This window comes from Podarcis raffonei, chromosome 5 (assembly GCF_027172205.1).
Source record: "Podarcis raffonei isolate rPodRaf1 chromosome 5, rPodRaf1.pri, whole genome shotgun sequence".
Classification (NCBI taxonomy): domain Eukaryota; kingdom Metazoa; phylum Chordata; class Lepidosauria; order Squamata; family Lacertidae; genus Podarcis; species Podarcis raffonei.
Genome location: NC_070606.1, coordinates 23870210 through 23893452, shown reverse-complemented (window position 1 = coordinate 23893452; position 23243 = coordinate 23870210). Strand labels below are relative to the sequence as shown.

At 43.5% G+C, this 23243-nt stretch overlaps 1 protein-coding gene across 4 annotated transcripts in view; it reads right to left on the bottom strand.

Annotated features, from left to right (window-relative positions):
* Positions 1 to 23243, bottom strand: part of NRG3 (neuregulin 3) — a 593829-nt gene that overhangs the window by 11761 nt on the left and 558825 nt on the right. For all 4 annotated transcript variants that reach the window (XM_053388226.1, XM_053388225.1, XM_053388227.1 and 1 more), the window contains 2 exons: positions 21771 to 21897; positions 3761 to 3888 (listed from right to left, as the gene is read on the bottom strand). In XM_053388226.1, coding sequence (XP_053244201.1) covers positions 3761 to 3888; positions 21771 to 21897 — 255 coding nt within the window. The remainder of the gene's footprint in view (positions 1 to 3760; positions 3889 to 21770; positions 21898 to 23243) is intronic.

Sequence of the window (23243 nt, the reverse complement as noted above, 5' to 3'; positions counted from 1 at the left end):
GGGTGTGCCCATTTCAACACTTAAGCACATTTTGTGCTATAATGCGCACCAGTTTGTGCGACATTTTGGGGTGGGAAACCAAGTACTCGACCAACGCAGAGAATGCTTAGAAAAGCAAAGATATCTGAGATATTTGGTATTTATTCAAGCGGAAAAGGCAGTGGAAATTAAGGGACTGATTTTGCACCTCCCTAATTGAAATAAACGAGGCTCAACTGTTTAACTATGTGATTAAATCCCACTGATTTTAATGGGACTTGCATGTGTCAAACATCCTCTCTATTAAGCTTCACTGGGTGCTATCCAGAGGAAGCTAAGCTTTCTTAATACTCACTGGAAAGAACAGGATTGAATGCATGTGGCGAAATGCTTAAGTTCAATTGATTTCAAGAGTTCCTGGTAGGTTCACCACAATGCTTCTTAAGAACCAGTGGGGAAAAGAAGATAGTTAAGAAAATAAAGAAAACATAGCAGAGGAAATTAAGCCACAACACTGGAATCGAGAATTTATACCTCAGTACTAACAATATTTATGTCAGAGTAAGTCCACAATTGTTTCAAGTATGTGAAAAGAGTGCAGCCATGCACTCTTTTATTTTTAAGTTTAAGCTCCTGTTTGGATTGCTTTTCAGAATAAAGACTTTGCTGGCATGGGATGTCCGGCATCTTTTTCAGAGAATCTGTGAACGTGGATATGAGTCAGGATACACTAGATTACTCCAGAAATTTTCAGCTAAGATGAATTTCAAAGGTGTATACAGAAGTTCTTGAATGGACAAAACATCAGTGGAATTATAAAGGAGGAGAGGGATGGATATGTCTAGTGAAACTGTGCACAGAAACTCTACAGTTGTGAGACCCAAGCCTTGGTGAATGTCTCACAAATTCCAGGAGTAAATATAATTGGTTGGATCCAAGCATAGTTATGCTTAGAGAGAACCACTGACATCAATGGGATGACCATGTTAATGTTCAAATGAAGTCAATGGGTCTTGTATAGATCTCACCCAATATGACTTGTGGTTAGACTCTTCTGTTTGAATAGCTCTAAATGATGTTTTAAGTGTGCACCTAAATATGTCACTTATGAATGTGGTAAATGTATGTATCTCACATGTACATTCACCTGAAAACCAAAATTGGCTGGGGCTTCCAGCAGGGCACATGCTAGATGGCAAGTCTAGATTTGTTACTCTGTAATTTGCAAATGGCTCTACTTCTGCTGGGAGCCTGAAACATTTATAAATCTTGTTGTAAGTTAGCTTTAGTGATAATTGATATTCTTCATAATTTCCCAATTGACTTTTCCTGCAGGTCAATGACCTTTCACAGAAAAGAAGTTCCCTTCTCATGCCTTAAGGAATATAATGCCTTCCATGATAAACACCGTCAAGTCTTATTGAAATTCTTTAACCTTCCCTCAAAACTCAAATTGACATTTTGCTTGAGCGGGACTTTGAATTTGCCCTGAATTTTGCTTTAGGTAGAATCAATTTGGTGGTGACTTTTACACACGCACCTGCATTTCCTAGACTGATCTAAAAAAAAAAAATTGCACGAGCAAGAGTTTATCATGATGTATTTACCGTTATCATGCTATATCTGTCTGCTGAGAAGAATCAAGTGAAAAACCCCAGATGTCTAATCTGTCTCTTGTACAGTATTTGTAGCATAAAATAACTTACAAAGCAATTGCACAATGCGTACAATCAATGCTAGGCTTATAAATCACTGACATTTAGAAGTCTATTGCCTGTTCTAAAAAACAATGGTCTGGTGTATTAAATAGTAAATTATAAAATGACTAAAGCAATCACCTATAAATCAAATCAGGCCCATGAATCTGCAAAGGCACATATTTAAAACACCAATACTTGCAAAAAGGACTTTCATTACTGCATCCTTTTTATAAATAAAATAATTATTTTTATATAAATATGATCATATTTACAGTTAAATATGATAATGGTCATATTTATATAAATAGAATTATTTTATTTATAAAAAGGATGCAGTAGGGGAAGTCCTGTTTTAAATAGTTTCAATACATTTAATAGTATTTTAAAGAATCATCAGATTGCCTTGTGCTTACCCTGAAATTGCATTGTGGATTTTGGATATTAAAATTGAATGCTGAGGTCTCCAGCAACTACAGTGACAAGTGTGGAGGTAGATCCACTTCTTGGTCCATTCTGTGTGGTTTCACAAGCACTAGGGCCAGTCTCTCCTCCCCTGATGAGATACCTCTGCCTACAGACTCTGATGGCTGATCCACAGACTGCTTGCAGGACCCAAAGGGCTCTGCAAAACTGGAAACTCCATCACATTGAAAGAGCCAAAGGCTGCGGGAGTAGGCACTGGTTCTTTAACTGGCCAAAAGGCAACACCCGGGGTGAGACTGCAGACAATGGTTACCTTACTCTGCTCTAAAATTCAGGTCATGGATCCAGGACTTTGCTGACACAGTGGGATGTTTGACCTCATGTACAGGAGCACTATGGGACATGAGCGGCGCTGTGGTCTAAACCACTGAGCCTTGGGCTTGTCGATCAAAAGGTCGGCAGTTCGAATTGTCACAACAGGGTGAGCTCCCGTTGCTTGGTCCCAGCTCCTGCCAACCTAGCAGTTTGAAAGCACCCCCAAAAGTTCAAGTAGATAAATAGGTACCACTCTGGTGGGAAGGTAAACAGCATTTCCGTGTGCTGCTCTGGTTTCACCAGAAGCGGCTTAGTCATGCTGGCCACATGACCCGGAAAAACTGTCTGCGGACAAACGCCAGCTCCCTTAACCTGTAAAGAGAGATGAGCGCCGCCACCCCAGAGTCGTTCGTGACTGGACTTAACTGTCAGGGGTCCCTTTACCTTTACAGAAGCACTATCCATGGCTCTGAATTCCAACTTTGTTGACTTTTGTATTGCCCTGCCAGAGAGAATTTGGATTTTCTGACCTTCCCTTGTTTGGGCTAGCACACCTCTCCTGTGGTTGGGTGCATCAAGTGTTGTCTCTAGAATTATAGCAGCAGTGAGGAACCTCTGATACTCAGATCTAATGAGGTGTGCCAAGTCTTTCAGTTTGGCCTGCGAAGCCACTTGGGAAACAATGCTCACCTGTCAATCACTTGACAACATATCAGATAGAGTCATTTATTATCTCTGTTCTAAGGACTACAGAGAGATCCTTCCAGCAACCCCCACCCCAGAATTGGAGTGAAGAAAACTGGAATTGTCAATGGGGGGGGGCATCTAGTTGGCCACTGTGAGAAAAGGATGCAAGACTAGGTGGGCGATTGTTCGCTCTCAGGTGAATATATAAAGCAGCCATTTTTCATATTGAGTTCTATTTGTTTGGGGCGTGGGCACTGAGAAAATCTGGTCGTTGGCATCACTGTCTGCCCACAAGAAGATGAGTCATTAACTTCATGAACTGAAATGAGGCAGGAGAGTGGGGGAAATCTTCTATTCTGATGGTTTCTCAGAATACAATTGCCTCCTTCACTGGTCTGTGACTACAGCTTTGATGGCATCCTTAATACTTCCTCTAGGCCTTTTAGAAAAAAAGAGAGAGAGAAGAATGTGGAACACGGAGCGCAGAAGTAATGGCTGTTTTACATCTGCAGTGGAAGAAATGCTGGACATCTGCTTAATGAACAGATCAAGGCTCCTTCCATGCCATACACTCTTAAATGTCCCCCTAGTCACTGTGCATGACTGTGCTGCATATGTATCACAAAACAAATGTCAATTAAGAGTCGCTTCCTTACCTGTGTGGCTTCATAGCCTGGCTACCTCTGTCAGGAGACAAGGCTTCCGGAAAGGACTGAGTTCCTGAAAAGCTAGATTCCATCATTTTTTCCATCACTGGCTCTGGATGTCTGTTTGCCTTTGAATACTGTAGCAAAGAAAACGAGGGGCAGGAAGAGAGATTAACGGTGCATTAATAGCCATGTATATGACTCCGTATATTTAAGTACCGTGAGATAATGTCTGCTCATGGAACAAAAGCAGGAGGTGCCAGATTTTGATTTTAGAAACACCGTACACTTCCCAGATCCAAGGAGTGGGCTTAGATTGTGCCACGGGATAAGACCTGGTGGATCAGGTGAGCATATTCTGCTACTAGACACAATAGCTATCTGCTATTTGCAGGGAATTACAGGTGGGAGAGCAGTGTTGTGCTTCGGGTTCTGCTTGTGAGCTTCCTACAGACATCAGGTTGGCCACTGTGTGAACCTGAGCTTGGAAAGTTCATTTGAAAGCTAGTTCCAGTTCCAGCTCCTCCCCTCCAAAAAGGATTTAGTTCAGTTCCCATCAATTCACAGTTCATCCTCCTGGTCCTTCAGAATTTTACAAGCTGTTCTGCTAAAGTATACTTAAGAAGACTCAGAAAGTCTCAAAAGACACACCCAATATAATGAGAACAATTGTGGTATTTATTTCTCCCCGAACACTTGTGATATTTATACTTGAGCAGCAGCAGAACTTTTCAGAGAGGTACATAAATGGTAAATGCACAGAGTTAAGTACGATCAAACCCACAGAGAAAGACTATTTGCAACAGATATATTTTATTTATTCTCTAGGTTTCTTGCAAGACCATCAAATGCATACATAATATGCCTCTAGGTCATTACAGGGAGGCTTACTAATACTATGCCACAGCGCAAATGCGCCACCACTCAGGCCTTAAGGGGTTGGAGCTTGCAGTCACTTTGTCACACACACACACACACACACACACACACACACACACAGAGCCATTTACACCACTGTCACAATCATGGTTCCCACCCCCCAATAATCTTGGGAAAAAACAATGGTAGGAATTGTACTCCATACCCTTAACAAACTACGTTTCTCAAGATGCTTCATTCTGTTAAAGAACTTATCATCATTTATTATTACGACAATCAAGAAAAAAATAAAGATAAAATTAACCAAATGCAATGCTCCTAAGGGAAGTTGCACAGCAATGTAAGACTGATAAACCAAAGCAAAATCAGTTCCTTAACATTCAGGACATCTCAAAGCTGTACTGCATCTTTGAAAACATCTTTGAGACAATACTGGGATCCAATTTGCCACAGAAACACTTTGCATTCTTTTGACTTTGATAAATGTGTCAATTTAGACATTAAATCAAATTCTCAAATTGCATCTGTCCATTCATTAATACTAGCTATTATTGGCATACTTGCTATAGCAACCATATAAGGAAATAGTTCTTGGTGTTCTTTCCTCATTGACTCAGCAGTATAATTTAATAATAATAGCAGAGGATCATACGGGATTTCATAACCTAATATTTTTTAATATTAAATCTGTAATCTTTTCCTAATATTCCTTTACCCCATTGCACTTCTGCCATATGTGATATAGTCTCCTGTTTCTTTCCGACAAGTCTTTGGGCAATTTTCATTTCCTTTACTTATGATTTCAGGAGTTACATACCAACTTAGCATTATTTTAGAATAGTTTCCCCTCATAAGCATGTGTATGGAGAACATGTTTTGCAATAGTCCAAAATGTACCCCAAGTCTCCATTTCCAACATCTTGTGCCCACTTAATCATTTGCGAGGAGGTGGCAGGAAATCAGCTCCACTTCAATGTGGTGAGGAGTTGCGGTGGACCACGTGGCCACCCACTCCCATCCAGGGGATGAAGTTCCGTGTCACCCGGAGGTTCCTAGCCACGTCATCATCCAGCCAGCCAATCCGCTGGCTGGGGAGGCATGGCCAGGACCCATTTAAACTGAGGCAATCGTCACAACTTTGTAATGTTTGGCGGTTAGGCATTGGTTGATCTCATGATGGGGGAAGGGAGGTGTGGCCATCACCTGCCCCTCCAAGCTTAAGGGTAATCCATTAAAGGAATGCAGGGGTGTGGATCTTGTCCGAAGCCCTGGGCAGGGCTAGAGCCATGCCACGACCCTGTTGGGAACCCTGGGGGAGCTCAAGTTGGTTTGCATCAACGGGGTTCCCCCTACCGGTGGTTGATCCTTACCGGACTCCCTGCATGATGGGCAGGAATCAGATATCGTCGGGTCAGTCCAATGCCTAAGCCAATACCACTCACATTCTGTAACCACTAAAGTTGTGGCCTAAATTTGCCCAACAACATTTAACCTAATATCTGTGTCCTCGTCACTTATTCATCAACGAGGGGGTGGTTTCGGGGTCTCAACAAGCAATCACTTTATCCCAACATCTAGGTTTTCCGAATGATCCAAGTTATGTTCTGCTGAGGCTCCTTTCCACAAGGATCTTACCACAATATATCCACAAATTATCACCATGTCAAGTCACATAACTGCACAATGGGAACTTCTCCCCAAGCCACACCCACCTGCCACACCTCTGACATAATATGTGAGGGACAGTTAGAGATGGAAGCCTTCAAAGATGCTCCCAATTGTGTATAGGCAAAGGAGCCTTCCTTTTCCCACTGATCAACTGACTGGCAGTGAGAGCAACCCTGCTGGGATTGGCTGCCCTGTGGTTGTGCAGCTAATCCATAGAGGAAGCAGATTCGGAGTCATAGGCCATCAACTGAAAGTCAGTGCTTCTCAACTCCATTGCTGTGGGGCACTTACTGGTGTGCCCTACATCTCTCCTCCCTTGCCATCTGCCCTGAATTGCATTGCAGTGAGAAAGCCACTCCCCACATAAGGAGGGGGGGTTGCAGGCTCACGCCCCATCTACATCCTCGCGGGGCTGGCTGCAGCCCCGCGGGACTTGGGGAATCCCGGGATTCATTAGTATTCATCATTCACTGTGCCAGCCAATCGGCTGGCGGCGGGGGCGGGCTTAGTAGGGGGCATTTAAGGTCGGGGCAGCCCGTGCTCGCCCCTTTCTTTTTCAATCGCCTTCTTTGGCGCCTTGCGCATAGGCGAGGTGGTCTGTGAGGACCAACCGGATAGAAATAACAGGGGGCTCCTCTTAGAGGATGTGACCTTGTCAAGCTCAGAGGTAATCTTGAAAATTCGCAGCTCAAAGACCGAACAGCTTGGTAGAGGGGCCCTAATCCGCCTGCAGGCTACTCAGAAGGCCAGCCCTTGCCCAGTAAAGGATGCAAGAAAGTTCCTGTGCTTAAGACCAAAAGCCAGTGGCCCTTTCTTCACACACGCAGATGGCTCTTGCCTGTCAAAGCACCAGTTCACGAGGGTTATGCACAAGGCAATCGCCGCCATTGGGCTCCCATCTGAGGAGTACGCCGCACATTCTTTCCGCATCGGGGCTGCGACCACTGCCATGCACATGGGGTTACCGGCGGAGAGGATAATGGATATGGGACGGTGGAAGTCGAACGCTTACAGGGGATACATCCGGAAACCGTGCTAACGTTCCTTTCCCCACCAGCCCCCCTGACCCGGCTCTCTTACTCTTTTATTTTCAGGTGTCAGGGCGGTGCGTCTGTGGATCATTGGCCACAGCATTGTCCACTGGGCAAGATTGCGTGCGGTTACCAGGGGCTGGGGCGGCTCCCAAACAATGTTGAAGTTTCCTGGATTGCGCGTCATGGAGTGCGTTGGGAGGAATTCTTCCCAGCAGTAACAAAAATAATTGCCTTTGAAGGCCCACCAGAGGTGGTGGTTATCCAACTGGGCAAGAACGACTTAGCTTTCAGAAAGGGGGTGGACTTAACGTGGCATATTTTCAATGACCTGGGGGAGTTGCGGGCATCCTATCCGAATCTAACAATTATCTGGTCATCTTTGCTTGAGAGGCGCTTTTGGAGGGATTCCAAAAATCCTGTGGCTGTGAATAGAGCCAGGAGGATCCTGGAACGCTCGGTGGCACGTAGAGTGGCTGCAATGGGTGGGCGGGTCATTGAGCACCCAGGCATCCAGTTTAGCAAGGAGGCCCTCTACCATGGGGATGGCGTGCATCTCTCCGATGCTGGTAACAATATTTGGCTTGCTGACATTTTCCAGGGGATCAGGGATTGGTTACAGGTCTGAGGGTATTGGCGGCGAGCCTGGCTCGTGTGGCGGTTAGGCATTGGCAGGGGTATTATTATGCAAATGAGTTGGGGGGGAGGAATGCCATCACCTCCCCCAAATGTTGAAGGGTAGTTCGTTAAAGGACTCCGGGGGGCGTCGCCTCCTCCGAAACCTATGGAGGCTAGGGCCTAAAGCGCGCTCCCGAGCGGTAACCCCTCGGGGAGCGCCTAGGGATGTGCATCTCCGGGGCTCCCCCTGTTGGTGCTTAACCCTTCCCGGTTTTATACCAGTTAGTTTGATAGGGCCAATGCCTAAAGCCAATACTGCTCTTACCTGTAATCAATAAAGTTGTGGCCATTTTTCGCCCATTAACCTAAATTCTGGTGTCCTGTGTCTTTATTTATTTCATCTGCGGGAGGGGGCGGGAATCACCATGCAAAGCCACTCCCGACATAAGGGGGGGTTTGGGGGCTCACGCCCCATCTGCAGCCCTGCAGGACTTGGGGAGTCCCAGGATTGATTAGTATTAATCATTCACTGCGCCAGCCAATCAGCTGGTGGCGGGGGCGGGCTTAGTAGGGGGCATTTAAGGTCGGGGCAGCCCGTGCTCGCCCCTTTCTTTTCTTTCACCAGCTGCTGTCATAAGGATGCTATCCTTCATTGCTATTGGAACAAACATAATTTGCAGAGGTGGCGGCTTGCGGAAGTTTGGGAACGGAGGACAAATTTGTGGAAAAATAAGATGAAACCCCATAGGTAGGATGTGGAGCCTTGCAGAATCTGAAGGTCAACAGCAGAGCTCCAGCAGAGCTTGGTGGGTCAGGTGTGCTTGTGTGGAAAAGTTGATTTGAGGATTAATGAGGTTCAGCACGTGTTCAGTATAGCACAGTTTCTGCATAGCAAGGACTGCATTTTTGAGAAGCTGTGTAATTATTTAACTGGGAAATTATATTGGAGGAATTTGGAGGCAGGGTAAAACTAAAATAGAGTTATACTGATGCATTGTCAGAATATATACACATATTATTTGTATGCACACTGTTGTTTGCCAGAGTTTGCCATAGAATATATACACTTTATTGTTTGCAAAAGTTTCAGCTCCTGGTTCTAATCAGCATTATGACAGCTAATTATTTTATGAGGAAAATATTAATGCTTTATTTAAACTGAGGCAGAGAAACCTTTTCAGTTCTGGAGACATTTGCATAGCTATTGACGAAAAAGAAAACCGCTTGTCTCAAAAATGCAAATTTTGCATTCTGAATCCTCCCCTTTGTATATCAGTAGATTATTTTGACAGATGGGCGGGGCCCCATCCACCTGCCAATCACTTGACATTGCCATGACATCAACTGAGCATATTTCCCCCCCTTTATAGTGTGGCAGACTGTACTACAAAAAGCAACTCCAAGCCAAGTGAGGCATGAAGCTACACAGCCTTCTCTCTTCAGCAATTGGTTGCTCTACCAGGAACAATGTCCATGCTATCTGGGACCTATGGGAGTTGGAATCCGGATGTTGCTGGATTCTGACTCCCATAGGCCCCAGATAGCATGGACAGTGTTCAGGGATGTTGAGAGTTGAAGTCCAATACAGGCTTCCCACCCCTCTTTTAATGAACTGCTCAGGACTTAATAGCTTGAAGGGATCTGGAAGAGGGAGCAAGCTTTGGCCTGGTGGTCCCACTAGTCAGTGGAGAATCGGGACCCTGGCAGAATCTCTGCAACCTCTTTCTGAGAGTGCATAGACTATGAAAAGCAAAGAGTGGGACAATTACAGCTAGAATGATGTAAGCTAAGACAGGATTGTCAAACAAGGTGAGTTGTGCAGGACACCCTATTACCTGTTTCTCTCCTTGCAAGTCAGATGGGTTGGTGAGATATTTGGCAGATCTTTAGTCAAGTATTCTGAAAATCAATGAATATCACCAAATAAAGTTGTGGCCCTCAGCTCAGTCCATCTAATCTGTTTTGTCACTTGATGCCCAGGCACAGGGCAAATAATAATAATAATATTATTATTTATATCCCGCCCATCGGGCTGGGTTTCCCCAGCCACTCTGGGCAGCTTACAGCACATAAAAAATTATAAAACATTAGACATTTAAAATTTTCCTGATACAAGGTTGCCTTCAGATGTCTTCTAAAAGTTTATTTCCTTGACATCTGATGGGAGGAGGTTTTACAGGGCCGGTGCCACTACCGAGAAGGCCCTCTGCAATAATAATAATTTTATGATTCATAAAACCGTTAGTTCCAAGACTTCTCATGGATAAAAATCAACTGCCTAAAAGAAATTTTAGAGATATGGCATTTTAAACCATTTTAAGTACCCTTTTTTTTGCACCATAACACTCACTTTTTTCCTCCTAGAAAGTAAGGGGAAACGTCTGTGCGTGTTATGGAGCAAATGCCTGCGGGTGGCGGGGGGATCTGCTGCAGTCGTGAGCAGAGGATCCATGGTTTCCCTTCCTTCCATCCTCCGTGGTTACAAAGCATGGATCCACATGGATCCTCAGGATTTTTGCATTGGGCTACTCCAAACTCACTGTCAGATCGCATGTCTGTGGCCACAGCATGAACCACAAAAATCATATATCCACTATTTCGTTTAGAATATTTTTTTTCTTGTTTTCCTCCTCCAAAAACTATGTGCGTGTTATGGTCTGGTGCGTGTTATAGAGCGAAAAATACGGTAACTGAGATGCAATGGGTTGTCTTTCAAATAAACAGAAGTCTAAACAGGTAAAGGTCTATCATTATGCTATTCAGTGTGAATTAAAATTCTGCAATGCTGAAGGCTTCTCAGAAAACAAAAGCTGGATTTATTAAAAGAGGGTGGAGGAGGAGGTGTACAAGGTAACCGTGAAATACAGAGGTAGTAGGGAGGAAAAGGAAAACATTTCACACTTTCAATAGAACTTTTCAAAACTGAACCTGCACCCTGCACACAAACACCAGGAGGAATGTAAATTAATACTTTATTAATAATTATTTTTTAAAATAACTCCCCCCCCCAAAAGTGCCCAAGTCTGTTAGATTTTTAAACAACCAAGAGCTAAAAAAACACAAAAAAACCATAGCATAAACTACCAGCCATGTATACTGACTCACAATAGGTTCACAACGCCTGGTTCCAATCTCACACCATGCACAGTACCGGATTTACGTATAAGCTAAACAAGCTATAGCTTAGGGTCCCACTCTCTTGGGCCCTCCCCAAAAATATACTTCTTCTTAATTGTATTCCACTATTAATATACTTCTTCTTAATTGTATTTCAGTTCAACAATTACTTTGGTAAATACATATTTTGTTATGTGCAAATGGCTTTAAATACCTATTAGTTCCATAAATATAGCATATATTCAACACAAAAAACAGCGACAATTTGTTGTTGACAAAGGACAGTTGGACATATAAAGGGCCCCATTACCTTCAGTAGCTTAGGGCCTCATCAAATCTAAATCCGGCCCTGCATGTGGCTGGGACAACAAGAACTGCCAGCAGAATCCTTCATCTAGTATATATTTTAAAAGGTGGCTTGTCTGTATGCCCACTTGTCTGTTGGGCTGCCTCTCGACATACTGTCAGCACACTTGGCAGGACTGTTCCTGAGGTGGGGATGGTGGTCATCATCAACGTTGGGCCTCAGGCCACCATTTTGAGTCCAGATGGTGTACCCAAATGTGACTTGGGCATAACTTCACCTATTTTTTGGCATAGGTTCAGCTGCCACTTGAGATATCATCACCAAACTCAGCACAACAGTTCCCAAAGTGCAGGCAGCAGCCTTTGTTGGATGTTTGGATGCCGGGTGCCATTTTGAACCAAGGTGGCAGACCAAAATGTGACTTTGGTGTGACTTCTGTCATGTTTTTGTGATAGGTCCCAACTCACGAATTAACCTATCCATTTAAAAATCAAAATATTTTTTGATTTCTAAAAATTCCCAGGCAGCACAGGGTAGGAACTGGAAGGAAAGCAAAAGAGACTACCCTCTGGTTCCTCTTCATAGTGTGCTTTTAGCTTTTAAAAAATGCCATGTGTAGAGACTGTCCTTGCTTGGGGGAACCTTGTGTCTCCTATGGGATTTCTAGCTAGGTAATAAAGATAAAGGTAAACGTAAAGGTAAAGGTCCCCTGGATGGTTAAGTGCAGTCAAAGGCGACTATGGGGTTGTGGCGCTCAACTCACTTTCAGGCTGAAGGAGCCACTGTCTGTCCACAGACAGCTTTCTGGGTCATGTGGCCAGAATGACTAAACCGCTTCTGCCACAATGGAACACTGTGATGGAAACCAGAGTGCATGGAAACGCCGTTTACCTTCCCGCCGCAGCAGTACCTGTTTATCTATTTGCACTGGCGTGCTTTCGAACTGCTAGGTTGGCAGGAGCTGGGACAGAGCAATGGGAGCTCACCCTGGTGCTGGGATTCGAACTGCTAACCTTCTGATCGGCAAGTTCAAGAGGCTCGGTGGTTTAGACCACAGCGCCACCCACGTTTCCCTAGGTAATATGTGGACAAAATCCACGTGTATGGCTACTTGCTGGACTGAACCAACAGTTACGCTACCTTGGACTGCAGATCTTGGGAAATCGTCAAACACACTGTGGAAAGTAAGCCATGAGCTGCATCCATCTTGCCTCTGCACCTGTCCTCTAGCAACTGGAGTTAACTTTTCATTGCCAGGATTCCCTGAACTGCCATTCTGACTTAGGGAGAGTGACAGACTGACTACTCCAGGTTGAGCATTACTACTATGTGATGTCTCTACCTGTTTCTAGCTCCTCCTGTCCAACTGCTGCCCTTTGTGACCTCATGCTTATGACGCCTGCCTGAAGCAGAGAGACAGGCCATTGTGACTTGGCGCTAATGCTGCCAAAACACTGGTCCATGCATGTCCATTTGAACAAGAGATGCTAGTCCCATTCCCACACATTACTAGTTTAATCTCACCATAGGCCAGGGTTTTCATGCCTATCTTCATCTTTCCTCTTCCCCAATGCAACTTTCAATGCTCCCAAGACAGCCAAACACCTCTGTCTAACAGTCCTTTCTCAGGCATGGGGTAAATGCCCCTTAATTCCTGCTGTCTGTCCGTGGTAGCATCTCTACTATTGCCAGTTACTGCCTGCCAGTCATTTCTCCAATGAATGGGAGCAACTGAAACACCAGCAGCTACTGGTGGGAAGGCAGAGGGTCTTCTCGGTAGTGGCGCCCACCCTGTGGAATGCCCTTCTATTAGATGTCAAGGAAATAAACAACTCTCTGACTTTTAGAAGACATCTGAAGGCAGCCCTGTTTAGGGAAGTTTTCAATGTCTGATGTTTTATTGTGTTTTTAATATTCTGATGGAAGCCACCCAGAGTGGCTGGGGAAACCCAGCCAGATGGGCAGGGTATTAATAAATTAATAATAGTAATAATAATAATAATAATAATAATAATAATAATAATAATAATAATACTATTATTAGGAATCAGAGAACCAACTTGAGGTTGCCGTTATTCTCCTAGGGAACAACAGAAAGCTGAAATGAAATGAAAACTAAATACAACTAAACTAAACTAAAGCATGCACCCCATGCACCCCTAGAAGGCAAAAAAGGGGTCCTGTCCCATCCCTTGGCCACTATGGAAATGTTAAACTAAAAAAAAAAAAAGTTGCTACTTGCTTGGCCCTGTCAGCTAACCTGCTGATATTGCACCGTCTGAAAGTGAAGTTAGCCAAGTCAGTTGACTCCTGCCAAGACCCAGGAGAAGGACTGGCCCCTTAAGCACTCATGCTCAGTGCCAGCCCAAGACATTTTGGCACCTGAGGCAAACCACAAAATGGTGCCTTCCCCTTTCCAGGAAATGGGGGGGGGGATAAAGATCTATATTGGCAGCAAGTGTGGGAGGAGACCCCAGAGCCTCCTATTCACCAAGAGGCCACTGTCAAGGCTGCATTGAGGTGGCGGCAGATCTGTCCTCTAAGGAGCACACACCAACTGCTGCTGCCATTGGAGTAGAAATAGTGCAACTCATGCAACACATTGGCGATTAATATACACAGAATCATTATACATACTTTATCAACCTTCTGAGAAAAATACAAAACATTAAACAAAGCCACAAAGACTTGCGAACTACCCAGCCTAAAATGAACTTATAATGTCTGGTTTCAATAGATTTTTCAAATGCTTAACTCAGTCTTTTAGATAAGTTCATGAAGATACCAGCGAAAGGTAAGTTTGGTGACATTCACAATACCGAGAGATGCTAGTAGAGTTGTAGAGACAGGGTGCCGGCGTTTTGCACAGCTTGCATTTTCCTAGCATTATTGCAGTAGAAGTGGCAACACTGACAGTGGGTGATGCATTCCTTGGAGGCTGGATCTTCTGCTCCTGTGAATCCTGCCACCCAAGGCGGCTGCCTCACCTTGCTTCATGGGTGAGCTGTCCCTGCTGGGGCAAATGCTGGCTGCCCACTGATGGGGCTGCACAAGGCCATTTAACCCATGGGTAGGCAAACTAAGGCCCGGGGCTGGATCCGGCCCAATCACCTTCTAAATCCGGCCCGCGGACGGTCTGGCAATCAACGTGTTTTTACATGAGTAGAATGTGTCCTTTTATTTAGAATGCATCTCTGGGTTATTTCTGGGGTCTGCCTGCTGTTTTTACAGGAGTAGAATGTGTGCTTTTATTTAAAATGCATCTCTGGGTTATTTGTGGGGCATAGGAATTTGTTCATTCCCCTCCCCCTTCAAAATATAGTCTGCCCCCCCCCAAGGTCTGAGGGACAGTGGACCGGCCCCCTGCTGAAAATGTTTAACCAATTTACCACCCGTCTGAGCCTTGTGCAATAGGGGCCAAGCCCCTTCTAGCCAGATTTCATTGGTGCGGGAGTGTTGCTGAAGAAGCCTTGCATAAAGTTGTTACTTTGAGGAGCAAATTCAAGAAAAGGTTCCACTTTCCTGCTCCTCCTTCCTCATCTGTGCTTATTTTCAATTTCCTTTCATGTTTAAAGGCCCATGTTCAGAGCTGGAATCTGTGCATGATTTGTCCTTTCACTTTTGGTCAGAATTGCCGAGTGCACTTTGAAAATGCTTTTGCTCCACATGGCAAGCAACCCAATACCCTGTCCAAGTGCCGCGAATTTGCTCTGGCTACTAGATCAGCTTGGCATTTTGGTACAGTAAAAGGCTTAATTGTGCTATTATTGTGAAAGTGCTTATTGTCTCCTGGCTGATTATATTTGTGCTTGTTGTTAGAGCAATTACTGAAAAGCACTTTTGAGGCATGTAGTTAAATAAATTAATGAATAATGATAGCATTTAAAAATAAGCTTTTGTGCAAATTTTCCAATTATTCACAGTTTCATGGAGAAAATCAACTGTCAAATGCAATTACCTAGCCACTCGCTAGCAATTTTCCACTCCTACCTCCCAAGGCTGGCTGTCCTAAAGAAATCAATGGAGACAGCATGGTTCAAACACAGAGGAGACTGGCCTCACAGCCAATTTCAACCCCTCACACTGTCATGGAATCAGCAGTGTGATCTTGGTTGGTCCTGTTTCCTAGTTTGTTTAAGAGAGGATTGCTGCCTTCATCTGCGAAACACTTTGATAGCTGGTGGAGGAAAGGCATTATATGTCAGCTCTAATAGAAATGGTAGCTAATGGTGATGTTTAGAATAGGAAGTAAACCGCAGTTCAGCAACAAATCATGTGCTTTGCCTGCATAAAGTTCCAGGTTCAATCTCTAGCCGACTTCCAACTAAAAGACTGCATATAGCACAGTTGGAATATACTCCTTCCTGAATGGCAAAACTGCCACCAGTTACAGTAGGTCATAGTGGCCGTTGCTTGAGACAATGATATGAAACACAGATGGGTGTTCCCCGGTATAACTTTGCTGGAAGTGAAAAACTCTCCTCTAATGTTCTTATGGCTCTCAAAAGTGACAAATCCCCATAGCCACTAATCCTGCCCAGGGCTGTAGCATGAGGGGTCATGGAGCAGGGAGGCCATAGCCCTAGGCGCATGATTTTGAGACGTCATGAACCAGGCGCCCCCATGCAGGTGCATGCCCCAGGCACCAGCAAATGCTGCTACAACACTGATCCTGCCTGTTCCATCATGTATACCCTCTGCTCAGTGCTGAAATGAAATTTCATTCACCCCTTCTTCCATCTTGACGGAACCGTGCATGACACCATGAGGGATTAGGCTAGAAAGAGATTGGGGGGGGCATTAAAATTCTGGTCCTCAGGTGGTACAGAGGTTTGTCCATTAGATATTGGGCCAGGAAACTGCATTTGTGTCTCAACTGAATGTAAGAGTTGGAGCCAGTTTATCATCGTATTAAGAGTAAACCTTTAAAACTAACTGGACTTTATAGTTATGGCTGTGTCGGATGGAATTCAATGTGGTGCTAAGGAGATTGCTCCATCAGCACAAGCATCTTTGTGTGCCTGATGGAACAATCTTCCCTCTCCTCCAACTGCATGCCATTCTTTTATATTTTTTATAGATTGGTTCTTATTTGCAAAAGTTTCTTAAATTTCCATCCATGAGTAGGGAGCTGATGTTTGGTTCAAATAACACTAAGGTACCTTTCGGTTACCTAGCAGTTCGAAAGGACGTCAAAGTGCAAGTAGATAAATAGGTACCACTCCGGCGGGAAGGTAAACGGTGTTTCCGTGCACTGCTCTGGTTTCGCCAGAAGCGGCTTAGTCATGCTGGCCACATGACCCGGAAAAACTGTCTGCGGCCAAACATCAGCTCCCTCGGCCAGTAAAGCGAGATGAACGCCGCAACCCCAAATTCGTTCGTGACTGGACTTAACTGTCAGGGGTCCTTTACCTTTAACTTTACCTTTCAGTTATGTATTTCCATGACTATATATCGGCTTTAAATCAATTAATATTTATTTATTCCCTTTCCAACCTCAGTAAATAGAAATGTGCTTCACTGAGAGGAAAATAGGTGTTACACACATTTCCATGGAAATGAAAATAAGAAAAAATATTGACACAGAATATTAGCAGCTCAAGAAGAATGCTAGGCTGCATCCTTTCTCCCTAACATCGTTTTCTATGTACAAGGAATATTCTTGTAGGCAAGAGCTATGGGTGGACTGAGCAGCCTAATTCAAATGTTTTGAAAGTATGCACAAAAAGTATTTAAGTTGTACACAGTTGGTATACACTTTTAATGTAAAATACATCTTTGTGGACTTTCTACATGCCAAAACTTCATTACAAAATTCAGATAAATATGCAATCTGGGAGTTACCTTCTGATCTACAAGCAAGTTAGCCCACTGAGGAAAGCCAAGCAAAGAATTTATCCCCCATCAATTGTAGGGGCATACTGCACAGTAATGTGATTTGAAGAAAAACTGCCTTTTTAAAGTCCTAGTGGCACTCAGTCACAGGTCTATCCCATCCCATTGCATGCCATCTCTAGCTTTTCAGTTCTTAGGTAAAGGTAAAGGTACCCCTGCCCGTACGGGCCAGTCATGACCGACTCTAGGGTTGCGCGCTCATCTCGCTCAAGAGGCCAGGAGCCGGTGCCGTCCGAAGACACTTCCGGGTCATGTGGCCAGCGTGACAAAGCTGCAACTGGCGAGCCAGCACCAGTGCCGCACACAGAAACGCCGTTTACCTTCCCACTATAAAGCGGTACCTATTTATCTACTTGCACTTAGGGGTGCTTTTGAACTGCTAGGTGGGCAGGAGCTAGGACCGAACGACGGGAGCTCACCCCACCGCAGGGATTCGAACAGCCGACCTTACGATCAGCAAGTCCTAGGCACTGAGGTTTTACCCACAGCGCCACCCGCGTCCCATAGTTCTTACCCAATAATAAATTCATATGAACCACACATATCTGATCCATACTATACTATACTTCTGAAGTCATTTCCAACAGAAAACACACAGCTCTGCTTCTCCATAATATCTGAATCAGGAGAGATTGTTAAAGCTCTAGACTGATTTCTAAATGCAGTGGTGGATCTGAGGAGGGCCAAGAAACTGCTTGAATCCAGAAAAGATGGAGACTCTTGGGGTAGGTTGTTCTCACGTCTGAAAAATGCCCATTCTGGACAGAGTCACACTCCGGCTGCAGCAGCAGATACACAGCTCTAGGGTACTCTTGAACACAACATTGTCACAACAGGCCCACGTATCCTCTTTGGGTAGGTGAGCCTTTTACCTGCTTTGCCTGGTTCACCAAATATGAACATTCTTGGACTGAGATAGCCTGACCACTGTAGACGATACACTGGTAACCTTGAGGGTGGATTACTGCAGTGAACTCCATGTAGGGTTTCCCTTGGACCTGGCCCAGAATATCCAGATGGGGCAGAATGTGGTGGCTAGACTGCTGATGGGGAACACATAGCCAACATGGGACAAAACTGTTAAAACATCCCCATCTACTACTGAGCCTGGTTCAGGTTTCCTGTATTAATTTACAAATCCCTAAACAGGTCCAGGGTTTTTACTGATTTATAATTTTTGGGAAATGCTTTGATTTTTATTTTTTTATTTTTTTTAAGAAATAGGGGTAGACAATGCCGACTTCCAGACTGGTATCTGAGCATAAGGAGAACCAAAGGCTCATCTATTCTGGCACCCTATTCTCACAGGGCCCAACCAGATAAAGAAAATAGTAGCCATCAAGAATACAGAAGCTGGCTGTCCATGAAATCTGAAATATGTACCTAATTTTCTCTTAGAACATAAAGAATGAAAAGGCTCTTAAATGTTATATAATTAGGTATGTCTGTTACATCCTAAATATAGTGTTGCCGATCGTAAGTATTAGTTCCACATCTTACAGCGTGAGAAGTATAATGTCAAATGTAACCCTCCTAATCTGAACCTCCAGTGAATTTAGGGAGCTCACAATTTATTGAGCAGTTTGAAAGAAAAATGCAAATGAGAAAACATGCCATTTTAAAGCGCCGTGTGAAGTGCTGTGTCACAGATGAAAAACACCTCTTGAAAGCAAACATCCATGTTTTTAACCTTGCATGCAGATTTGATAATCAAGCTATTGAAGCTTTCGTTGGCACAGAGGTGAGCGAGGGAAGAGAAGGGAGGACTGTGGTATTTTTTAACTGCAGTTATGCAAACAGCTGAAAACATAAATGAGGCTAGCTGAAGTGAAAAGCAAATTTGCAATGCATTTAAAATGAGCTGCAAAAAGGAAGTGGCAGGATTAGAGTCACTTCCTTGCATTTACATAGCATGGTCTCTTGAAAATAAGATCCCAAAGGGACATTGAATTTGGCACATATATACAGAAGGGTCTTTCTGCCAGGCAAATCCAGCCTGTCAGAACGCTAAGGTACAATAGTATACCAAGCTATGGGTAGAAATGATGGGGCAGGGAGTCCTAATCCACCATGGGGTGGCAACCTATGGCCATAGGCAGTGCTATTTTTCTAGAAAAAGAGGTGCCAGAACTCAACATAAACGCCTCTCTTGTTCTCTTATAATGGCGCCAAGACTGAGTTCTGGTGAGTTCTGGCTGAAAAACCCAAGCCCTAGGTCTAATGCTGAAAGCTGCCTGCAAGTGATCAGTTCAGACTGCTGGCAAGATCAATCAAGTTTGGGTTCCAGCAGTCTGCTGGGCAGGGAGGAAGGGGGTTTGGTGGGGAGAGGGAGAAAAGAGAACAGTAAAGAGAGAAATACAGCCCTCCTTGGGTTCTGGCCATGCCCACTTTTTTGAGGTGGGGTGGATGCCAGATCTTATCTGACACAGTGCTAACCAGAGCAGCTTCCATTTTGTAAAACTGTATTTTGCAGCTGCTGGTGGCCATTTTTTAAAGCTTTTAATGTTTGATGTATTATAGTATTTTAATATTCTTTTGGAAGCTGCCCAGAGTGGCTGGGGAAGCCCAGACAGATGGGCGGGGTATAAATAAATTATTATTATTATTATTATTATTATTATTATTATTATTATTATTAAAGTTGTTGTTTTCTTAACCCCTAAATTACTCAGAGCAGTATTATTTGGGGTCAGCTTGTGGGGGGAAACCAGCACTTTGCAAATGAGGCCCTCAGAAAAGCATAGGCAGACAATGCAGTTGGGGCAAGCCAGACGCCATTAACAGTTTGACTGCTGTGTTGTGCACCAGCTGCAGTCACATATAGCACATTGTAATGTAATGTAAACTGGCGGTTACTAGAGCATAGACTACTGAAGCTAGGCTATTCCGCTTTCAGTCACAGGAACTATGAATGCTATGAGCGGTCTGGAATCTTTGAACAGAAAGGAGTTGGCACCCTAACAGTCCCACTGGGGGCAGATGAAAGCCGCCACAAATGAGCCGCAGTCCCCACTAAGTGGCCCACATGAGGGGGTAGCAAGTTATCATTATTATGGTTATTATGACTGTAACTATCAGGGAGGGCAAGCAGATGTCTTGGACTGTCTCTAACGATGGCTCAACTTGTTGAAAGGCAGTTTAAGTTTGGTGAGTAGATGAGACAGCAGGGCAAACCAGGCTTTGGTTTTCGGGGAAAGATCTGTCCGGGCAAAAGCTCTTTGTGTGCCCAAAGTGCAGCCTGTGCTTTTATGCAAAGTAACCTTCAAGTAGAACACAACCTTCAATTACGAGATAGTCAATTGCAATGCATAATGAAGGCACCCCATTAATCTTGTCTTTCCGGGAGGTGAGAAGAAAGAGAAACGAACTATCAACGCCAGTAAAATGGAGCATTAAAAAACTGAGATGGAGAATATTCTTGCTTATGGGCTTTGAATCCCACTACCTCGATGCATCTGTTCATGGAAAGGCAGTGACATTTCTAAGATAAACAACAACAAAAATAATGAAGGACTGAAGCAGTAGGAGTAGGAGTGTGTGTGTGTGTGTGTGTGTGTGTGTGTGTGTGTGTGTGGTTTTTGATGATATTACTTTTATGTATTCCTATCACTATCAGTACCATGGTTCAAGGAAAGAACCCAATTACTTTAAGAGCATAAAAGGACAGGAGAAGATGTGGCTCAAAAATATTGATGGGGAGCTTGGAACTAGGATCATACAACCAACTCTGTGTGATCTGCATTGGTTCCTTGGTTCAGAGTGTGATAGTGTCAACCTCTGAAGCATCATGCAGCCCAGGACAAGGTTACTTCTAGAATGGTCTTCTGTCCAATCTTTAAGGTCATTGCACGAGACCCTGATCATAATCACATGTTGATTTCTGCTATTGAAGGCAAATGAATGGGGATCAATACAGAAGACAGCAACTCTAATTACAGTCCCACAGTCCAACCCGGGGCTCTGATTCAGCACCCCTTCAATTATGCTGACCCATCCTGGGTCCACTTAGGAACCATCTGCCTCCAGACCCAAGTTCTGAATTAGTTCTGGCTAATGTTTAATTTGGAGTTTCTTACATAGCCAGCATATAATTGAAAACCTTGTGTGGAGATAACTAAATGTGTCTTTTCTCATAGCCTGCTGTTTTGCACCATAAAGCTATATAGTTCCCAAAGACATTGAGCCAACATGGCTGGCTGTTCAAGGCAACTTTTTTTTCTACATCCCATTTTGCTCCCTGAAGTTTTCCTATAAATTTTACATCTATTCAGATGCTGGCGTTTAATATGGCAAACCACGACAAGACTGCATAATAAAGCTCCAATTTGCACTGTTTTAACAAAGACCGTTGGACAAATAAAATGATTCTGTTCAGGTTTTTTTTCCATTCCACAGCACCACAGGTGCAAATTAGTGGCACATCTGGGGGTGACAAGAACCCAAACCATCAGCATTAAAGCATTCAACCAGTGAATTAAGGATGGAGGTTGGCAAAGTTACTTACATTTTGCAGCTGGACTCGGCTTTCGGCCCTGGTCTCTGATTTTGCCATCATGCTGGAAGCATTAAGGCTGTAGGTTTTCCCATTTCGTGTCTCTTTCAGCTGTTCCTGAATAAGTTTTGTTTGCTTTCTGCAAAGAAGAAGAAAAAAACAAAAACAAAAAGATGTCCAGATAAAGATGGACAGTGATTATTATTTTTCTAATCTCAATTATTCTAATGTGGTTTCTGTTTCCAACTGTCCTAATATTTTCAATGACCACAGACTAGAACCGAAACCTTTGTGAAGGCAAGTCCAGGCAGGTCAGAACAACTTGTTCTCAGTAATGCAGGGTTTATGCTGAAATGAGGGATGAGTGAATCTGTCCGTTTCAGTTTTTCATTTTCCCAGTCTTACTTTCATTTCTCCACATTTTCACATCAGTTTGCATTTTAAAAAATAAAATAAAATTCATTTCTCCACATTTTCACATCAGTTTGCATTTTAAAAAATAAATAAAATAAAATTCATGACAACTTGTAAACTCATTTAAACATTAAAATTAATCAGCATCTTAGTGCAAAGTTCTCCTAATATGCACACTTTAGCTGTGGTGTGCACATTCCCCAAGGCTTGTGTATATTGACCAGGAAATATGCAATATCTGGTTGTTCTGCACATTAACAGTATCTAGTTGTTAATGCACATTAACCACTGAACTTCTATTCATCTGAACATCTGTTATTACCAACAGTAGAGCTGTATGCATTTGTGGACAGAGAAATTGGGGAAAGTACTTCAACAAAATGTTAGAGCAGCAAGGGAGAAATTCTCCTACAGTTTCTCAGGGGTGGGGAATCTTTTTGTTTGTTTCTTTGATTATTTTTCATTGCTGCTGCAAGTGGTTAATTGTGCAAAGTGCCCTTTTTGGGTAGGGGGGGACAAGTTCTCAGAAGAATACGTCTCATCTTAGCAATAAATTTTTGTAATTCACACTAGAAGTATGGCTCTATCTGCAGCCATGCCTGAAGCTTGATCTATAATGTGTAACAGAATTAACACAATTTCACTGCAAGTGAAATTCCACTGCAGAGTATGCTTATTTGGAGCTTTATTACAAACATTCATTTTAAAAGAATTGGGGAACAAAAGTTCACAGTTCACGGGAATTATATGAATTGCATGTTTTATGTGCTTTTTAAAAATAGTTGTTTTTAGTAAAGGATTTTCATAGTTATCAAGCGTACATACAACGTCCCTGTTTTCCATTCACATAGCCCTTTCTATAGATCAGTTACATCTGATGTGAGACTATACTGTCACAGACACTGTGAGTTTGGTGCAGGGTGGGGGGAAAGAGAGAAAAAGAAGTATATTTTTGTTCTTTTATGTGCTTTTTAATTACATCTCTCACTTCTGCAAGCATCAGTACATTGCTGGCTGTCACTGTATATCTATCTACACACACAAACTCAAACCCGCCACATCTGTGGCTGA